General features: G+C 39.6%; 4 protein-coding genes across 4 annotated transcripts; 2 read left to right on the forward strand and 2 right to left on the reverse strand.

The window, feature by feature from the left end:
• Nucleotides 1-127: 127 nt before the first annotated feature.
• On the forward strand, nucleotides 128-757 carry RRT14 (Rrt14p; the record flags this gene model as incomplete). Its single annotated transcript, XM_037288382.1, has 1 exon — nucleotides 128-757. The coding sequence occupies one exon, from the start codon at nucleotides 128-130 to the stop codon at nucleotides 755-757; it is 630 nt and encodes a 209-aa protein (XP_037144277.1).
• Nucleotides 758-815: 58 nt separating this feature from the next.
• Nucleotides 816-3,893, reverse strand: MET18 (Met18p; the record flags this gene model as incomplete). The annotated part of the gene is made up of 1 exon (XM_037288383.1): nucleotides 816-3,893. One exon carries the CDS (start codon nucleotides 3,891-3,893, stop codon nucleotides 816-818), a length of 3,078 nt encoding a protein of 1,025 aa, XP_037144278.1.
• A 1,234-nt stretch (nucleotides 3,894-5,127) lies between these two features.
• TAO3 (Tao3p) lies at nucleotides 5,128-12,660 on the forward strand (the record flags this gene model as incomplete). The annotated part of the gene is made up of 1 exon (XM_037288384.1): nucleotides 5,128-12,660. One exon carries the CDS (start codon nucleotides 5,128-5,130, stop codon nucleotides 12,658-12,660), a length of 7,533 nt encoding a protein of 2,510 aa, XP_037144279.1.
• A 125-nt stretch (nucleotides 12,661-12,785) lies between these two features.
• On the reverse strand, nucleotides 12,786-15,713 carry ASG1 (Asg1p; the record flags this gene model as incomplete). Its single annotated transcript, XM_037288385.1, has 1 exon — nucleotides 12,786-15,713. One exon carries the CDS (start codon nucleotides 15,711-15,713, stop codon nucleotides 12,786-12,788), a length of 2,928 nt encoding a protein of 975 aa, XP_037144280.1.
• Between the last annotated feature and the right edge of the window lie 35 nt (nucleotides 15,714-15,748).

A 15,748-nucleotide genomic window follows, 5' to 3' on the forward strand; every position in this document is an offset into this window, starting at 1 on the left:
AATTTCATGATTGTTTAATGTAAATGGTGCGATGAGGTGATAGTACATCTGATTCAGGGAACTAAAGTGCTATTAGTGGTGCTTATTATTGCTACCCCTAGTACGTCTTGACTACGAGAAAGTTCACATGTCATCGTTTTCGAAATCCACGGAGTTCCAAGCCACCAATGCGGTGAACAGTCTAATAAAACGCATACTTCCAGGTATGCAGAAGATAGCTGTACATAACAAGGATAAAAAGAAATCGAAGTTTAAGCAAAAGGGCAGTACAGCACAATTCATTGACCGTAATTTAAAAGAAAGAGTTGAATTGAATGAGAAAAATGTCTTTCTGTCAAAGAAGAGGGAGCGCAAGGTGAGAAAACAGGAAAACAAGTCAAAAAGAGCACATAATGAGAAATTGGAGCAGCAAGCGAGGTTGCAGCTACTTGTAAAACACCAGGCTGAGGGTACCTTAACAGATACGGAATGTGACTATCTGAGTAAGCTGACAAAGAGAAATGTATTAAACGCAAAGGCATGGGATTTAGACGAAGATGACGAAGATGAGTCAATAGAATTACAGAGGTATATACTAGAGAAGTTATCGGAATCTCAAAAGGACTCAAGAAGTCTGAACAGAAGAAAAAGAGTTAAGCTTTTCAAAGAGGAGATTAAGGAAAAGGCGAACACTTCTTTGGAAAGGAAATATCCCGGTTTGACACCAGGTCTGGCACCCGTTGGACTAAGTGACGAGGAATCTAGTGATGATGAATAGAGGGAATATTTACTGGTGTCTACTAATAGTAAGAATGTGTAATATATAGTGTCTGAATTTATTCGAAAGGGACTTGCCCCAATTCAAAAAAAGCTTGACGGGTGATAACACATTGAGTCCTGACGACTCTTTTATTATCGTCTAAAACCGATTCCAGCGATGAAATTATCTCTTTCTTCATTGGCAAAGTGTAATTTAAGGGCACAATTTTAGTTAGAGTCTCTAAGAGCTCTAAAGATTTTAACCTGACCACGACATTATTATAGTTACCGGGAACCGAAAGTTTCAATAAAGATTTCACTAGCGTTTGAGCTTGCGGCGAGATTAGTTGATGAAATTTTTCTGCTGTGTCTTTCAAGGTATCAAGTGCTGAAATGACAACATCAGATATTGGTAAGTCCAGTGCTTGCAATAGCATCGGCAACATTTCATCCATATGTGTTTCGATAAGTTGACTTGGAGTATGTTTCAATACAAGCGATAGAGCTGTTAAGTAATTAGACTTTAACATGGGATCAGAAGCATCCTTATAAGATTTAACTAAGCTGTGAAAAATCTCACCGAAAAACTTTTGCTTGTATAAAGTCTTTGTATTATTACACCAGGAGTTTCCTTTGTACCTTTCCATCGAAACGATATCTATGACAAATATTTCGAAAAGTTTGGCAATATAAGAGCCATTAGTCTTATCTGACAATAATGTGAGAAAATTATTGTTGAATTCCACAGCTAAAGATGAGTTTTTCATCAATAGTCCTTTATTGATCCAAATTAAAGTTTCCAAGTTTTTCCTTGAATTATCTTTCCAATCACAGTGGGCTCTTATTGAGTCTTCCTTGAGCCACTTGTTGGATAGAATCATGAGCAACTCCAAATAACCTAATCTTTGGGAATCTTTGATACAAGAGAGACGGTCACTCACCAGAGCAAGTGTTTTTTTGAAAACTTCCTCAACACCATCGAATTCAGAATCTTTATCAAGGGCACATATCAATTTCACAAACGGAACGACTAGTTGGGAAGGTGCATTGAGAATATCTAAATCATCAATGAAATGTTTTTGATACTTTATCAGCTGTGTTTGATGTGTCTCCTTCGCCGTTTTTAGATTAATGAAAAATAAAACATTCGACAATAACATTAAATTGTGATTATCTAGCAGAATATCACCGTGTGTTTCTAACGCTGAGAGAAGCCTTGTTTCAATCGTGGCTTTGATCAAACTTGAATCTTCCTCCCTTATCATGTTGATGTTGTTTACCAAAAGAGTGTATAAAGAAGATATTATCAAAAAGCAGTATCTCCCGGCATTTTGTTGAGAAGCAACCAAAGAAAGTTTCTCTGATAATCCGCATAAGCTTTCTCTGATTAACGTATGTTTAGACGTTGTGAAGTCCAAAATAACTTTGAGAATGTGTTCTTTCTCTACTGGTTCATTGTTTGACAAATGAATATCTGCAATTGGAGTTACAGGTAAGAGATCGAGCAAACTTTTCAACGAGACCGAGTAAACCAGTTCTTCATAACTTTCACCAATGGTTTTCAGTCCCTCCAAGCATGTGTGATAAGTCGTCTTGTTAGTGTCCGTCAGGATGGTATCAGTCAGATACTGCAGGATCAGAGCAACTTCTTCGCGATTCAAGTAATTATTCATTTTGACCATCTTAGTAAACTGAATTACGGCCAAAGTTCGTACCGTGGTTTCAACTTTCGAGCTACCGGTCAGCGCTTTCCCTAGAATAATTAGTATATCATCTTTGAATTGATTTAAGGAAGCATCCGGAATTTTTTTCATTATTTCAGGATCTGCAGTATTAAATACTGTAATATAAGCATCAAAGAAAAAAGAGAGGTTCATAATTACTAATTTTAGCTTTGGAATCTCAGAAGTATCTTTTAAAAATAGCGGCAATGAACACTCAATAACCTTGTTAAATGATGTAGTGTTTGCACTACCAATGGATGCTAGAACGCTGCAGCTCTGCTTTAAGTCCTTTTCATATTGGAAGTTAGGCTTCAACTCTTCAAGTATGTGAGACAAAAACGTATCAAACGCATGCTCGTCTACATGAATCAGTTGATTAGCTAAAGATCTCAAAATGTTCAATGCCACTTGGAAATTGCTTAGCTCAAATGTTTCCGATGAAACTGAACCAAAAGGCTCTGAAGCTGTAACCTCACCGCCATCACTTCCATGCATTATTTCAAACTTGAGAGCATTCCATAGTGGAAGCCAATACTTCATGGAAGGCTGACCGCCAAAATTATCGACACAGGCTTCGATAGTCAAAAGCGTGTCATTTTTAACATTAGGGGAAGAAGCTGTCAATTTATCAATGAGGTTTCCGAATGCATCTTCAGCAAATAGAGAAGTTGAGGAGATAGCTGATCTCAAAGCGATTTTTAAATCATTATTAGAAATGTTGTACGGGTCATTTTTTGGCGGTTTGAAAGTAATAGGGAAATAGCAGAAAAGTACATCGAAAAGATCTTCCTTGAACTGATCGATATCGCTTAAACTGGAGGATATCCTACGGTTTAAATTGAAAGATATTAGAAGATTTTTTGGATCTTTCTCCCCGTTAGCGATATGCAGAAATGTCTTCACAAATGTATACGTCAAGTCGTCCTCTTTCTTCAATATATCGTTGAATTTTTCGTATATGTTCTCCACAATTTTGAATGTGAAATATCTGACGGGTGCCAAAAACGATCCAGGTTTGTATTGGTTCAACAAATAGTCGAGGACAGATCTTACATCACCAATCGTTGTGTACCTCATTTGGACGAGAGAGCAGAATCCAAATAAAGAATCTTCCACTAGAAACTCATCTTCTATCTTCGAGAAGTAGAAAGCAAAAAGTACAGACACCTCCTTTTTAGTCAAGCGGCTTTCAGATATCTTGGAAAGAACACCCGATAGGCAGAACAAAGCTTTTCTCCTATTTGAGTTGTCCTCAGAGGTTAAGTTATCTTTAAGTGCAACCACCAACTGAAGAAGTTTGAGCTTGTTTGCAACAATGCCGTCTGCCAATTGCGCCGAAAGCTGTTCAGCTTTATCTTGATTAGCGTCTACATTGGCAATGAAAGAGATGATTGTATCACTCAAGAACCGTGGCACGCCTTGATTAGACATCTTGTACGCCTCCAATTAGTAGGGAGCTGTTTATTCCTTATTCATACAATTTGGCTAAAAAGCTCTGATTTTTTCATATACACACCGATGCTTGAAAAACTTGACAAATGCTATAAAACAATTTTGAAAGACAGCAGCGCATTTCTTCATGACTGCAAAACGCTTAGTTCTATAATTGAGTTGTATCATGAGATTATGAACTTTAAGCCCCATGTTTCTTGCAGAGCAATTTCATACTATTTAGAATATGTCATTCTTAAAATCGATGGGTAAATAAATAGTCGTGGAATAACTGTTTCTTGAAGGTAATAAAGACATCAAGACATATCAGTTCTCAGTAAATTGAACACTTTTCTCCATTTCTGCATACTATATGTTTTTCTTTATGACCTCGGTGGCAGATCTGGCCAAAGATGACCTTGATATTTCAAGTTTAGCGAGAGGGCCATACCATCTGGACGCATGCTTTGCTTAGACAGTGTAAGCAACAAATCAGATAGCTATTTTCCAGCTCTATGATTACATGTAACCTCGTCAAATTGTCTCAAATTCTAAATGATTGTGGTGCCAAAACTGCAAAAAGGGGCCCTTTCGGCAAGATTGTCACAAACAAGTATGATCAAATCAAATTTGGCGGTGGTTTCACGAATAGAGTTAATATTTTATTTTGCCGTAATGTGATGAATGTTGGGATAACACCGATTGCTTAACAGTTAAAAAATTTGGCTCTTATCATTCATACGAAAAAATATTTAATGTTTCTTTTCAATTCTTTGAGTTTTAACAAAAAGCAGAACTAAAGAATAAAAAACAAAAATCCAACACTGACAATTTAAAGATTTATCGTTAAACCAAAAGTACACTCAGAAACCTCAGAGGTGCTGAAATGTTGTGTTTTCTTCTATTATATGTCTAATAATTTAGGAATTACCGACATCTCGTATATCCGGGTAACATGCAGCTTCCTCATCATTGGTTGATTTCGATATGAAGCTAAAGGCAGAAAGAGTGCATTGTGAACCAGTGAGGGATACTTCAAAATACAAAGTGAAACACTCAGCTGTCTGGTTAGTCGTTAGATTTCTTTCTACGAAAAGCAAAGTCGAATAGCCTGGCTAAAAAATTAAATCAGAACTCCACTAAAAAATCAGAATCAAGTCAGTTTTTCAAGGCCATCACAACACTCAGTTTTAGTGCAAAAAGACAAGGACGATCTGGTCCAGCAAAAGAAGAAATGGACAGCAAACCCGAATCCAGCTCTCCAGGAGTTGGCACAACTTCATTTAAGTTTCCCAGCTCTCTTCAAACAGACGGCGCGGCGATTTTGCTAGAAGCACAACCAGATATCCAAACAGTCGATCCCCAACATATTTTACAGCAAGTGGGTTTCAAGCCCAATTTGAAAAAGCAAGTTGACGAGATAGCACCAATTATCGATATTCCACCCCCATTAGAGAACAACGAGGATATAACCAGACTTTCACTGATCAGGAGCCCCGAGCATGCTTTAGATCACCACTTATCAGAAGACGATATTATTCCAAAAGTTTCCGCTTCGCCGAACCATGTCGCAGTCGTTGTTAATTCAGAAGGTGCTAATCACTCTGTAACTGAGGAATACGTTAACAGCCTGAGGCAGAGATTGGCAACTGATTGGAAAAGTCCTTCGGAGTATGCGTTGCACATTTTGTTTACAAAATTTGTTCGCCATGCCGAAAGTAAGCTTAACGCTTGCCTACAGTATCCAATTGTGTCCGAACCACCGATTGTCGACATATTAGGTGATGGAGTGGATGTTATGTTTGACAAAATAATCGAGTCTCTAGGCCATATAGCAAGAAAGAAGCCCAAGCCAGTTATTGACGCAATGATGTTTTGGAGGAAAACAAAGTCTGAAATAGCGAGCCTGGCCGCAGAATCTGTAGACAAACTGATCAACGGCTATGAAAATGAGCAAGCAAAAGGTATTCCTGCCAAATCTCAACCCTTATCGTACAATAATATCTCCAGAACTCATAGTAAGACGTTGAGCAATGGCAGCAAAATTTCTCACAAGAGAAATAGCTCATCAAAATCGTCTGTGGGGAGTAAGAACGTATTAGAGAGTAGCAGAATAAGGGACTTGGAACTGCAAATTGAATCTGCCAAGCAGGCTGCTTTTCAAGCAGACCGAAAGTCCCTTATAAGCATTTTCCTCCTATGTCGGGTTTTAATCGAGATTGTTAAACAAGCACCAGATGATAGTGATATAGACTTAAGTGATAAGCTTGAGGAAATAGTATTTACACAACTTAAGACAACCGATCCAATGTCAATCTCATCTAGCATAATTAAGTCCTCAAACTGGAATTCTTTCGCAGAGCTGTTGGGTTGGATGTCCGAAAAAAAATTTCTATCTGTCAGTGACAGATTCATATCAGATTTAGAGAAGTTGCCGAGATTGATCCCTACTTCCCTAGAACCTGGTGTACATCTACTTATACTAGGTATGAGATATTTGCGATTGAAAAACTATCCTTTGGACAAATTCGAAGAAAGTGCCGATTTCATGAAAAGTATATCGAAGTTTTTCTTGCATGCTGAAAACCCATCGGTGAAGTTAGCTTACGCAGAGGTTATCAGCCAGCTTCTTTTGCCTTTGGCAGGTTCTTTGACAGCAGAAGTTAATCATCCAACCTGGGTAGAGGCTATGACAACGCTGCTAGATGCGGCAATCAATTTGCAATCCGAGTCAAAATACTGGGCAAGCGGATTCAGGTTAACTGTGTCGGTACTCTGTACCTCACCTGCAGACTTATTTTCACAGCATTGGATTCCTTTAGTTGAAAAAAGCTCAAAAAAAATAAGAAATAAGGATCTATCAGCCCGAGTACTCTTTGTAGTCGGTTTATCGAGACTTGTGTGGGTGTATTTGTATAGATGTCCTGAGACTCTTAATAACACTACTAGGACACTTACAAAAATCATGGCTTTGTATCTCAATTCAAAAAGAAAAGAATCATGGATCACAGCCGATTTAGAGCTCATAAATCCACTCTCAGATGTATTAGTCACAGTAGGGTACGCTTATCCAAGCTTTTTAATGGAAAATACGTTAAGTCCTCTTATCCGAAGATCCTTTAATGGAACAACCCTAGATGGTATTAGTTACGAAAAGCTTATTTTAGCCATAAGTACTTATCGAGGTTTACTTATGACAAACAAAAAACCAGAATTCCCAGAAAGCGACAGTAGATATTACGAACTAGGTTTGAATGATGTTTCTGTCCGGCACAGTGAATCACTAAGCGCCATTCGTGAGGAGATATGTGGAAGTTTTTATCAGCTGTTCCTTCTGTTGGACTCAAATATTGGCTCTGAGGTTTGGTCGCCAGAAAACCGTCATAACAAGCAGCCGACCACCCCATTCGAAAAGATTGCCTTTAGTTTCTCTAATGAAAGCAACATTAATGTGAACAGAAATCTCAATATCGCGCTCTTTGCAACTTTGATAGAAACTATTCCCAGTTGTTTATGTGTCTCTTCACAAATTCCCTTCAAGTCAACTATAGAGATTATTTCAAGGAACGCAGTTCATGCAGACTTGCTTATTGCAGCAAGTTGCCAAAATGCTCTCAAAGCTCTGGCCTCCAAGAAAAATCCTTACACTTTAATCACCTGGTTTGCCAAGTATTCTTTTGATTTTGACGAGAAAACGCAGTCAAGCTACAATATGTCATATTTATCCTCTATTGAATATAGAAGATTACTAGTTCTCTATGTTGAACTGCTAGAATGTTGGCTTGAAGAGTTTCAATCAAGCAAGTTGGAAGAAAAGAAGCGAGAGACTGGACTAGATGGTATTCAACTTATATCTGTTGAGAAAGACTTAGACGAGTCCAGTGAGACGAAGATGCTAGAGTGGAAGAACACAGTAACTGTTATAGAGGAAGTTGAAGGAAATGGCTTATTCTTCTTGTGTTCCCAAGATCCTGCAACGCGGAAATTGGGGATTCAAATACTTCGAATAATTTCCAAATTCGATGAAGCAATGATGGAAAAAACGATTAAAGGGACGCAAGGACATTCGCGCTCTTCATCACATTTTGCTGCTGATAGAGGTACTCGACTAGTTGACTTGCTGAATGAGTGTGACTATCAGACGTTACTTGACCACAAGTCAATGGCAGCGCTTAGTGATGCTGAAAGAGATAGAATTGCCAAATTCAACTTAAAATACAAAAAAGGTGTGTTGATCAAGTTGGCAGAATCCGAGTATGGCGTTGACGCTGCTCTTTGGCAAAGAGTCTTTCCGAAAATTCTATCTATAATATTTGAATCTTGTCCTGTAACGATGGCTCTTTGTAGATCAATCGTATGCATCAGACTCGTACAAGTACATGAAATAATTTTGCAAATCGCTAATAATGTGGACTATCGAATGAAGGATGTATCTCCAGAAACAATTGTCGGACAATGGAAGCTTTTCTTAATAGTGGCTTGCACTTCCTTGACATCCACAGGCAATCAGAAACTTCATATTCCAACAAGCAATATTCAACATGGTAGAAAAAAGAGCCAACAAATATTTACTGTGCAACATCAGAAAATAAAATCAGCAACATCGATATTCAAAATGGTATTGCCTCTTTTAAATGCAAAATCGAGTATAATCAAAGATGCCATCATCGTTGGCCTAAGCTCCATGAACGTTAATATTTATCGAGCTTACCTCGAGAATATCGAGAAATTTTTAACAAGCTGGAAGATCGAAAGCTCCAACAACCAGATTAGGCTAGAGATGTTTCACATTCTTGCTATCCTGGCATGGCTTCTGCGCGAACCCATTATCTCGGATGACATCTGGACACTGAGTAAGCTGTCCGAATTCATAAGGCATGCAAAGACCTTTTTGGAAGAAGATGTTGTACAGTGTTCATTCGAGTATCAACCTTTGAGGAGCCATTTCGCGGGCCTTCTAAAAGTTTTCTACGCAGTAATAAGAGAAAGACCTAACTTGGATTATTTATTTCCTTTTCAAGCCCGAGCTTCCTGTTTCAATTATTTGAAAGAGTGGTGTGGATATGGTGAATATGCATACATTGCTGAGGAAAGATATGCATCCATGATTCGAAAAACTCCAAACCAGAGAGATCGAACAGCAGTAGCGGCTGGTGTTGAATTCCAAAAGGGTAGACTTCAAACGATAGCTCTTGAAACCATGGTTGTCTTATGTTCAGATTCTTTCACCAAAACACTGGATAATGTACCGGACTTACCAGTTATCATCTCATTTGACACTGCTGGACTTTTGTCCTGGATTGAAGCATTATTTTTGTCAGAGGACGAGAGCATTCGGAAGTTAGGAGTGCTTGCATTGACAAACGCATTGAGCAACAACAGAGAAAATGCCCAGTTTTTCAGGGACGTTACTGTACAATGCATTTCGCATCACAGCAATCCGGGCATTTCCAATTTGTATTACACAACCCTATGCAAGAGCTTATTAGAAATGAAAGATTTCATTCTAGAAGAGGAGGAGCTTGTGTCTCTTGGTCTTTGCGGCATAATAGCCTTTCAGGAAGAGACAAGATCGTATGCTGCAGATTTATTATCTGCGGTGGAAACAAAGCTGCGTAGCACATCCTATACCAAGGTTTTTAAGGAGAGACTGGGAAGCTCTTCAAGGACTGTCTATATTGCCACCGCGAAGGAAATAACAAGTATTTTTGCAGATCTTTTATCTCAGGATTTGAGTTTGAAAATATTCTCAAATATTGTAAGAGTACTGATTTTGTTCCCGCCTGATCTCAAAAAATATTACCTAATTCTGTTGGTACCATGGGTGAATAAGTTCTCCCTAAAAACAGTAGATGATATAGACACTTTCATGGTTTTGAACAATCTTTTTTACATCACAATTGAACTGAATCATAAACTACCTATGGAAGTCGAGCAGCTTTGGGTATCGTTGGGAAAAGGTAATTCCTTTCAAAATATTTATGTCTCCCTTGAATATATCATGGCCATGTCGATAAATCACCGCAATCCGCGGTTTGTTCAAATTGCGAGGGATGTTGTTCTGTATCTAGCGAATGTCCCTGGTAGTATCGGTCTCGTAGATGCTCTTACAAAAAATCTAGATCCAAAATCAATTATACCGATTGCGAAAACAGCTATTAATGAGCCAAAAGAAAGCGATAAGTACTCCTTTATTGCCAATATATGGGAACAGCTAAATTACAAAGGGAAAACAGTGACTTTCTCAAGAACCCATTTGTCGATCATTTTTCTTGTTAATCTATCAACAAATCCATCTGAGTTTTTGAGAGATCATATACCCTCTTTGGTGCATATAACGATCTGTCTATTGGATCATTATATGCCACTAATTAGAGGAAGTGCATGTAAAATATTGTGCGATATCATATGTGGCATGCATGCCACGCATGAAAAATCTGAAGTTACCGTTGCGCTTTTAAAAGACAAGCACAGGCTTTGGTCTTACGATACTTTAGTGAAAGATAAAAATGGCGCGCGTTCCCCTAAGGAAATGGATGCTTTAATTCGCAATATTGTCACAATCTTTTCTGAGCAAGAGGGTTTTCATATCAACTGGCAGAGAACATCTTTAAAGTGGGCTACTACCTGCTCCGTGAGACATGTTGCTTGTCGCTCATTCCAAGTTTTCAGATCTCTTCTTACATTTTTAGACCAAGAAATGCTAAGGGATATGTTGCATCGACTTTCAAACACTGTATCTGACACAAATCATGATATTCATGGATTTGCAATGCAAATACTGATGACATTGAATGCAATTACGGCAGAACTCAATGCTGCGGATTTGATAAATTTCCCTCAGCTCTTTTGGTCCATAACGGCATGCTTAAGTAGCGTTCATGAGCAAGAATTCATCGAAGTTCTTTCTTGTTTCACAAAATTCATCTCCAAAATTGATTTAGACTCTCCTGATACAGTGCAATGCCTGGTAGCGACCTTCCCATCAAATTGGGAGGGCAGGTTTGACGGCCTGCAACAGATTGTCATGACAGGGTTGAGATCCTCAAATTCCGTTGATATAACGTGGAAATTTTTGGACAAACTAAATTTGCTGCGAGATAGCCGAATAATTGCAAATTCAGATTCACGTCTGCTGTTTGCTCTAATAACAAATTTGCCAAGATTTTTGCATGCCATGGCTCAAAAGGACTTCGCGAGCATACAAACTGCAGTGGACTCTCTCATTAGCTTGTCGGATGCTTATAATCAACCATCTTTATCCAGGCTGATTGACTCGTTATCAAAAAACAAATTCCGATCGAAGAGGGATTTCATGAGTCAAGTTGTGAGTTTCATTTCAAGAAATTATTTCCCTACCCACTCGGCACAGACGCTTGTGTTTCTTTTGGGACTGCTCTTGAATAAATTAGGCTGGATTAAAGAAGAAACGATGGCGATACTTAAGTATATTCTTCCTTTAGTTGATTTGAAAAGTCCAGAATTCACAGGTGTCGGAGCGGATATAATTTCTCCTCTATTAAGATTGCTTTTGACAGATTATGAAGCGAAGGCGCTTGAAGTTCTCGATTTTGTACCGACAGTATCTGGTAGTAAGCTGGACAAGGATATTTTGAGGATATGCATGGGTAATAAGGATGTGAAAAATAGTACTGGTAATAGTACAACACTTTTTGGAATACCAGACGAAAGCGGATGGTCTATACCTATGTCGGCCATGATAGCTGCCACTACACGGCATAATGTACATGCCGTCTTCATGACATGTGTGGTGAACACGGCGGGAGACGAATATACCGAAGACCCGCCAGTAATGGAAGATATTGTCGAATTTCACGCCGATACTGACTATGGACTTGAAAGAACAGAAACAAACGACTCGCTTTCACTAGCAGAGGAAAAAGATGCCTCCTTGAGTCATATGTGGGCAGAACTAGATAATCTGGATAGTTTTTTCACGAAGAGCACGGCAGGAGCGTCAAATGTTCCTGCTGCAGGATTGGGTATTCTTCGTGATCGCACAAACTCCGTGGAGACGACACGAACTGAACAAACGTTTACGCTGGATTCGGCCCCCCAACTATACGATAAGAAAGTGTCGGAACTATTAAATGGGACTCTGACAAAATTTCCATCTAATGTGTCTTTCAAAACATATTTGGCCGACTCATTTGCAGTTGATCCCAGTAATGATGACCTAAGTAAAGAAGTTGGTCCGAAAGTTGCCTATCATAGTCCGCTATTGTATAACAAAGAAACCACTCCTCGCTCGAGAAACTCAAATATTTTGAAATCTCCGGGGAGTGCAGTTTTAGGTGCTGTCTCATCAAATCGTCTTAAATCTACAGAATCACCGCAGGACAGCCTATTTAGATTCGAAGGATTCCTCAGAAGTTCACAAAGAGGTGGTAGTAGAAGGAAATGGCAATACCAGCAACAGCATCAGCAATTGTTGTCTCAGACAATTCATGAACAGACTGCTCCTGCACAATACGATGTTGAAAGTTCGTCTTCTCCGGTACGTGCTTCTTCTGCGTCTCCGGTGCTGGCATTAGGAACGCAAAACAACTTCATCCTCAACAACGAGGCGAATAAGCCGTTCAAATCGGTGGCTAAACAAGCTTCGGTTAAACAAGCGGGCAACAAACAAAATAACAAGCAGATTAACGGCAAACAAGGTCGATATCAAAAGCATTATCATTTGCCACATTTTTCAGGCAATAAGACACAAACATGGACAACTAATGTCCACAATGAAAATGAATGAGCAACGTCAATAAGGCAGTGTGGGAAGATGATTCATCTGGTACTGCACAAGCAAGAATTACAGTAGCATAAACATTAATTATTCATAATCTATAATAGTACATACGTAGAACGTTAATCACTTCATTATTGCTTGAAGTCACTTTGAGGAGTTGTCTGTTGGTCGTTTCCGTTTTGCTGTGACATATATGGTGGTAAGTATCTACCAAATAATTGAATATCTAATTGATCAAACACACCAGGAATGTACGATTCAGAATCAATTGGTTCCTGTTTTAATTTTGGTGATACGCCAGCATTATTGCCATTTATTTGATCACCAGATAGAGATATTTGATCAAGTCCTTTCAGTGAATTATCAGCCGAAGTACCTTCACTAAAGAGTTCTTTCGGATTGTTATCAAACATGAATAACCCATCCAATGGTGTATTATCTGAATTAAGGAAAATATCATTTTCATTATTCGAAAAGTTGGAAGTAGCAGCAGTGTTTATTGTATTCACACCACTTATAGTCTTGGCTGTATTGGTAACTCCCTTAAATGGTGATTGATTTGAGCTATTGGCCTGAGGTGATACTTGATTTTGTAGTCCAGCAGCGAAATTAGCATCAATATAGGTTTCTAGGCTGTAAGGGTTGGATTGTTGAGATATGGAGGTTCCACTATCATTACGATCGGCACTTAATCGTATTTGGTCGATAGGTTGTTGCTGTTGTTGCTGTTGTTGCTGTTGTTGCTGTTGTTGCTGTTGCTGTTGTTGTTGCTGTTGCTGTTGTTGCTGTTGTTGTTGTCGTTGTCGTTGCGGCATTGTTTGTGGTTGAGATATATTATCCGTAGAGATTCCGTGAGTTGCCGAGAGTCTGATAGTTTTATAGTTCAATCTTTCAAACAATTTATTTAGCAAATTATAAGTTCTGTTAGCAGCCATACTTGAATCTTTTAATTGTAATAATATATTTCTACCAAGTTCAGCATCTTTTAAAATTTCATTATACTCTTTAGCATTTTCCTTATCACATGGTTCAGCCTCGTGAATGTAAAATAATACACCTGCAACGGAATAAAAAATCGTATAGTTACCATACCAATATGAACCCATTAGTAAGTTTTTTTTCACCATTCCTTTAGCTAAATTAACAACTGTTCTTGCAACGCTTATAGAATTTCTCGCTCTTTGGATTGATAAAGAATCTGGATGGTTAGCCACAACTTTCCTTGATAAGTAATGAATGAATGGTCTGTACAAAATCAATTGAACATGTAAGAAGGATAGATGTAGTAATCGGTTTGCAGTTTCGTATTTTTTGGGTACATTCTCCAGACCTGGTATCAATTCTGGGGGTAAACCATCCAACCAGTTTCTCAACTTTAATTCTAATTCTGTGACATCTTCATGTGAAATCAGATTGTTTGTCTTCTTAATTGGATATAATTTTCTTACAATAATATCAAGTATCAAAATTAATTTCGTATGTTGATTAGCGATACCGGCACTGGACAATATACCATTTTGATTGACTGGGAAATATCCCTCCTCCGTGATATTTTCATCTGCCAATTCAACCGGTAAAACTTGATCATAGTCACAAGGTGCAATCGATCTTGGTAAACCTAACATCGCGTTGACATAAATATCTAATTTATGAATTGTGAAAAACAGTCTTTTCCTCATCTCAATTTCGATTGGTGAAAATCCAGAATCTTGACTTAAACATCTATGAAGACCTTCTCTCAGAGCACTTCTCATTGCAACACCAATATACGCATAGCATGTCGATAAACGCGCAGAGCACTGCAAAAAAATGAATAACATTAATATAGTTTGAATGGAATTAAGATCTCTTGCATTGGTGATGTCAATCAATTTTCTTGCTGCAATAAAATACTTGTAACCTTCATCCTCCAGAAATTTGTCCCTCGCACTTTTCATTTCGTCGTCATTCTCCTCATCCGAGTCGGTGTTGACTGATTTTGAAAAGAGTGCACCGACCGCCATAGTGGAATAGCATAGCGGTAAAAACTCCATTTGATCGTGCGTGTAATTCTGAGGATCGCTTTCGTAGAGAACGTCCAACTGTTTGATGAACGTCGGTCTGTGATAAAATCTCAATAACACACAACAGTGTTCCCACGCATTCTTCATAAACTCCAGCGCTATTGGTTTCGGGGGCAGAATTATCTTGATTTCCCGACCAACCGTCGATTGGATGGATCCGTCAATTGATTCCACTATATCTGAGTTTAGAAAATGCGATGAATTTATCGAATTTGCATTTGAGTTCGAGTTGCAGCCCTCAGGTGTCGTAGTCGTCGAGGACAGCGGCGTGGCGTGGCTGGCAATCAGGTTATATTCTTTGATCGTATCATCGAGGGTGGACGAATGCTCGCCCTTGTCCGAGCTGAAGTTCTGGTAGATCTGTGAGAACGTCGGAAGATCCAACGAATCGATGTCCGGCAGCTGGGGCAGGATCTCGTGAACAAGGTTTTTATATTTGTTCAGCTGCGCGGCCAACTTGCCACTGGTGTTCACACTGGCGTGGCGCTTGCCGCCGCCCGCGCCCGCGCCCCCGCAATGATGAGCAGGGAGACCCGGCAGCGGCGATGGGATGCGTTGTGCACTCGACGTCGAACCAGCCGCACCAGCAGGAGCAGCCCCAGCTGCTCCTGCTACCGCACTGCAGCTGGCACCGCTGGCACCGCTCCCCTCGCCGCCCAGCCGCGCCGCCGCCTGCGACTGGTTCCTCTTCGTGGGCTGGTTGTACGTGCACTCATACGAATACACTGTGCAATGAATGCACGGCTGCTGGCCGTCACACTTCACCTTCTTCTTCCGACACTCGTCGCACGCCCTCGTCACTCTCCTCCTCTTGACCTGCTGTCCGTGAGCGCCCACCAGCGGCTGCACCACTGGCGGTTGCGACACGTTGCACTGGCCCAAACTGTCTTTGCCGCCGCCAGGCTGCCCGCTCCCGCCTCCACCTACATCGTTGTTTCCAATGTCTTCGCGCGCCTCTGGAGCACTCGTCTGCGCACTTTCGCGTTGATCAACCATTCCTTCTGGGCCTCTCTTGTAAAAACCAGAGATCC

This window comes from Zygotorulaspora mrakii, chromosome 4, assembly GCF_013402915.1.
Source record: "Zygotorulaspora mrakii chromosome 4, complete sequence".
NCBI lineage: Eukaryota > Fungi > Ascomycota > Saccharomycetes > Saccharomycetales > Saccharomycetaceae > Zygotorulaspora > Zygotorulaspora mrakii.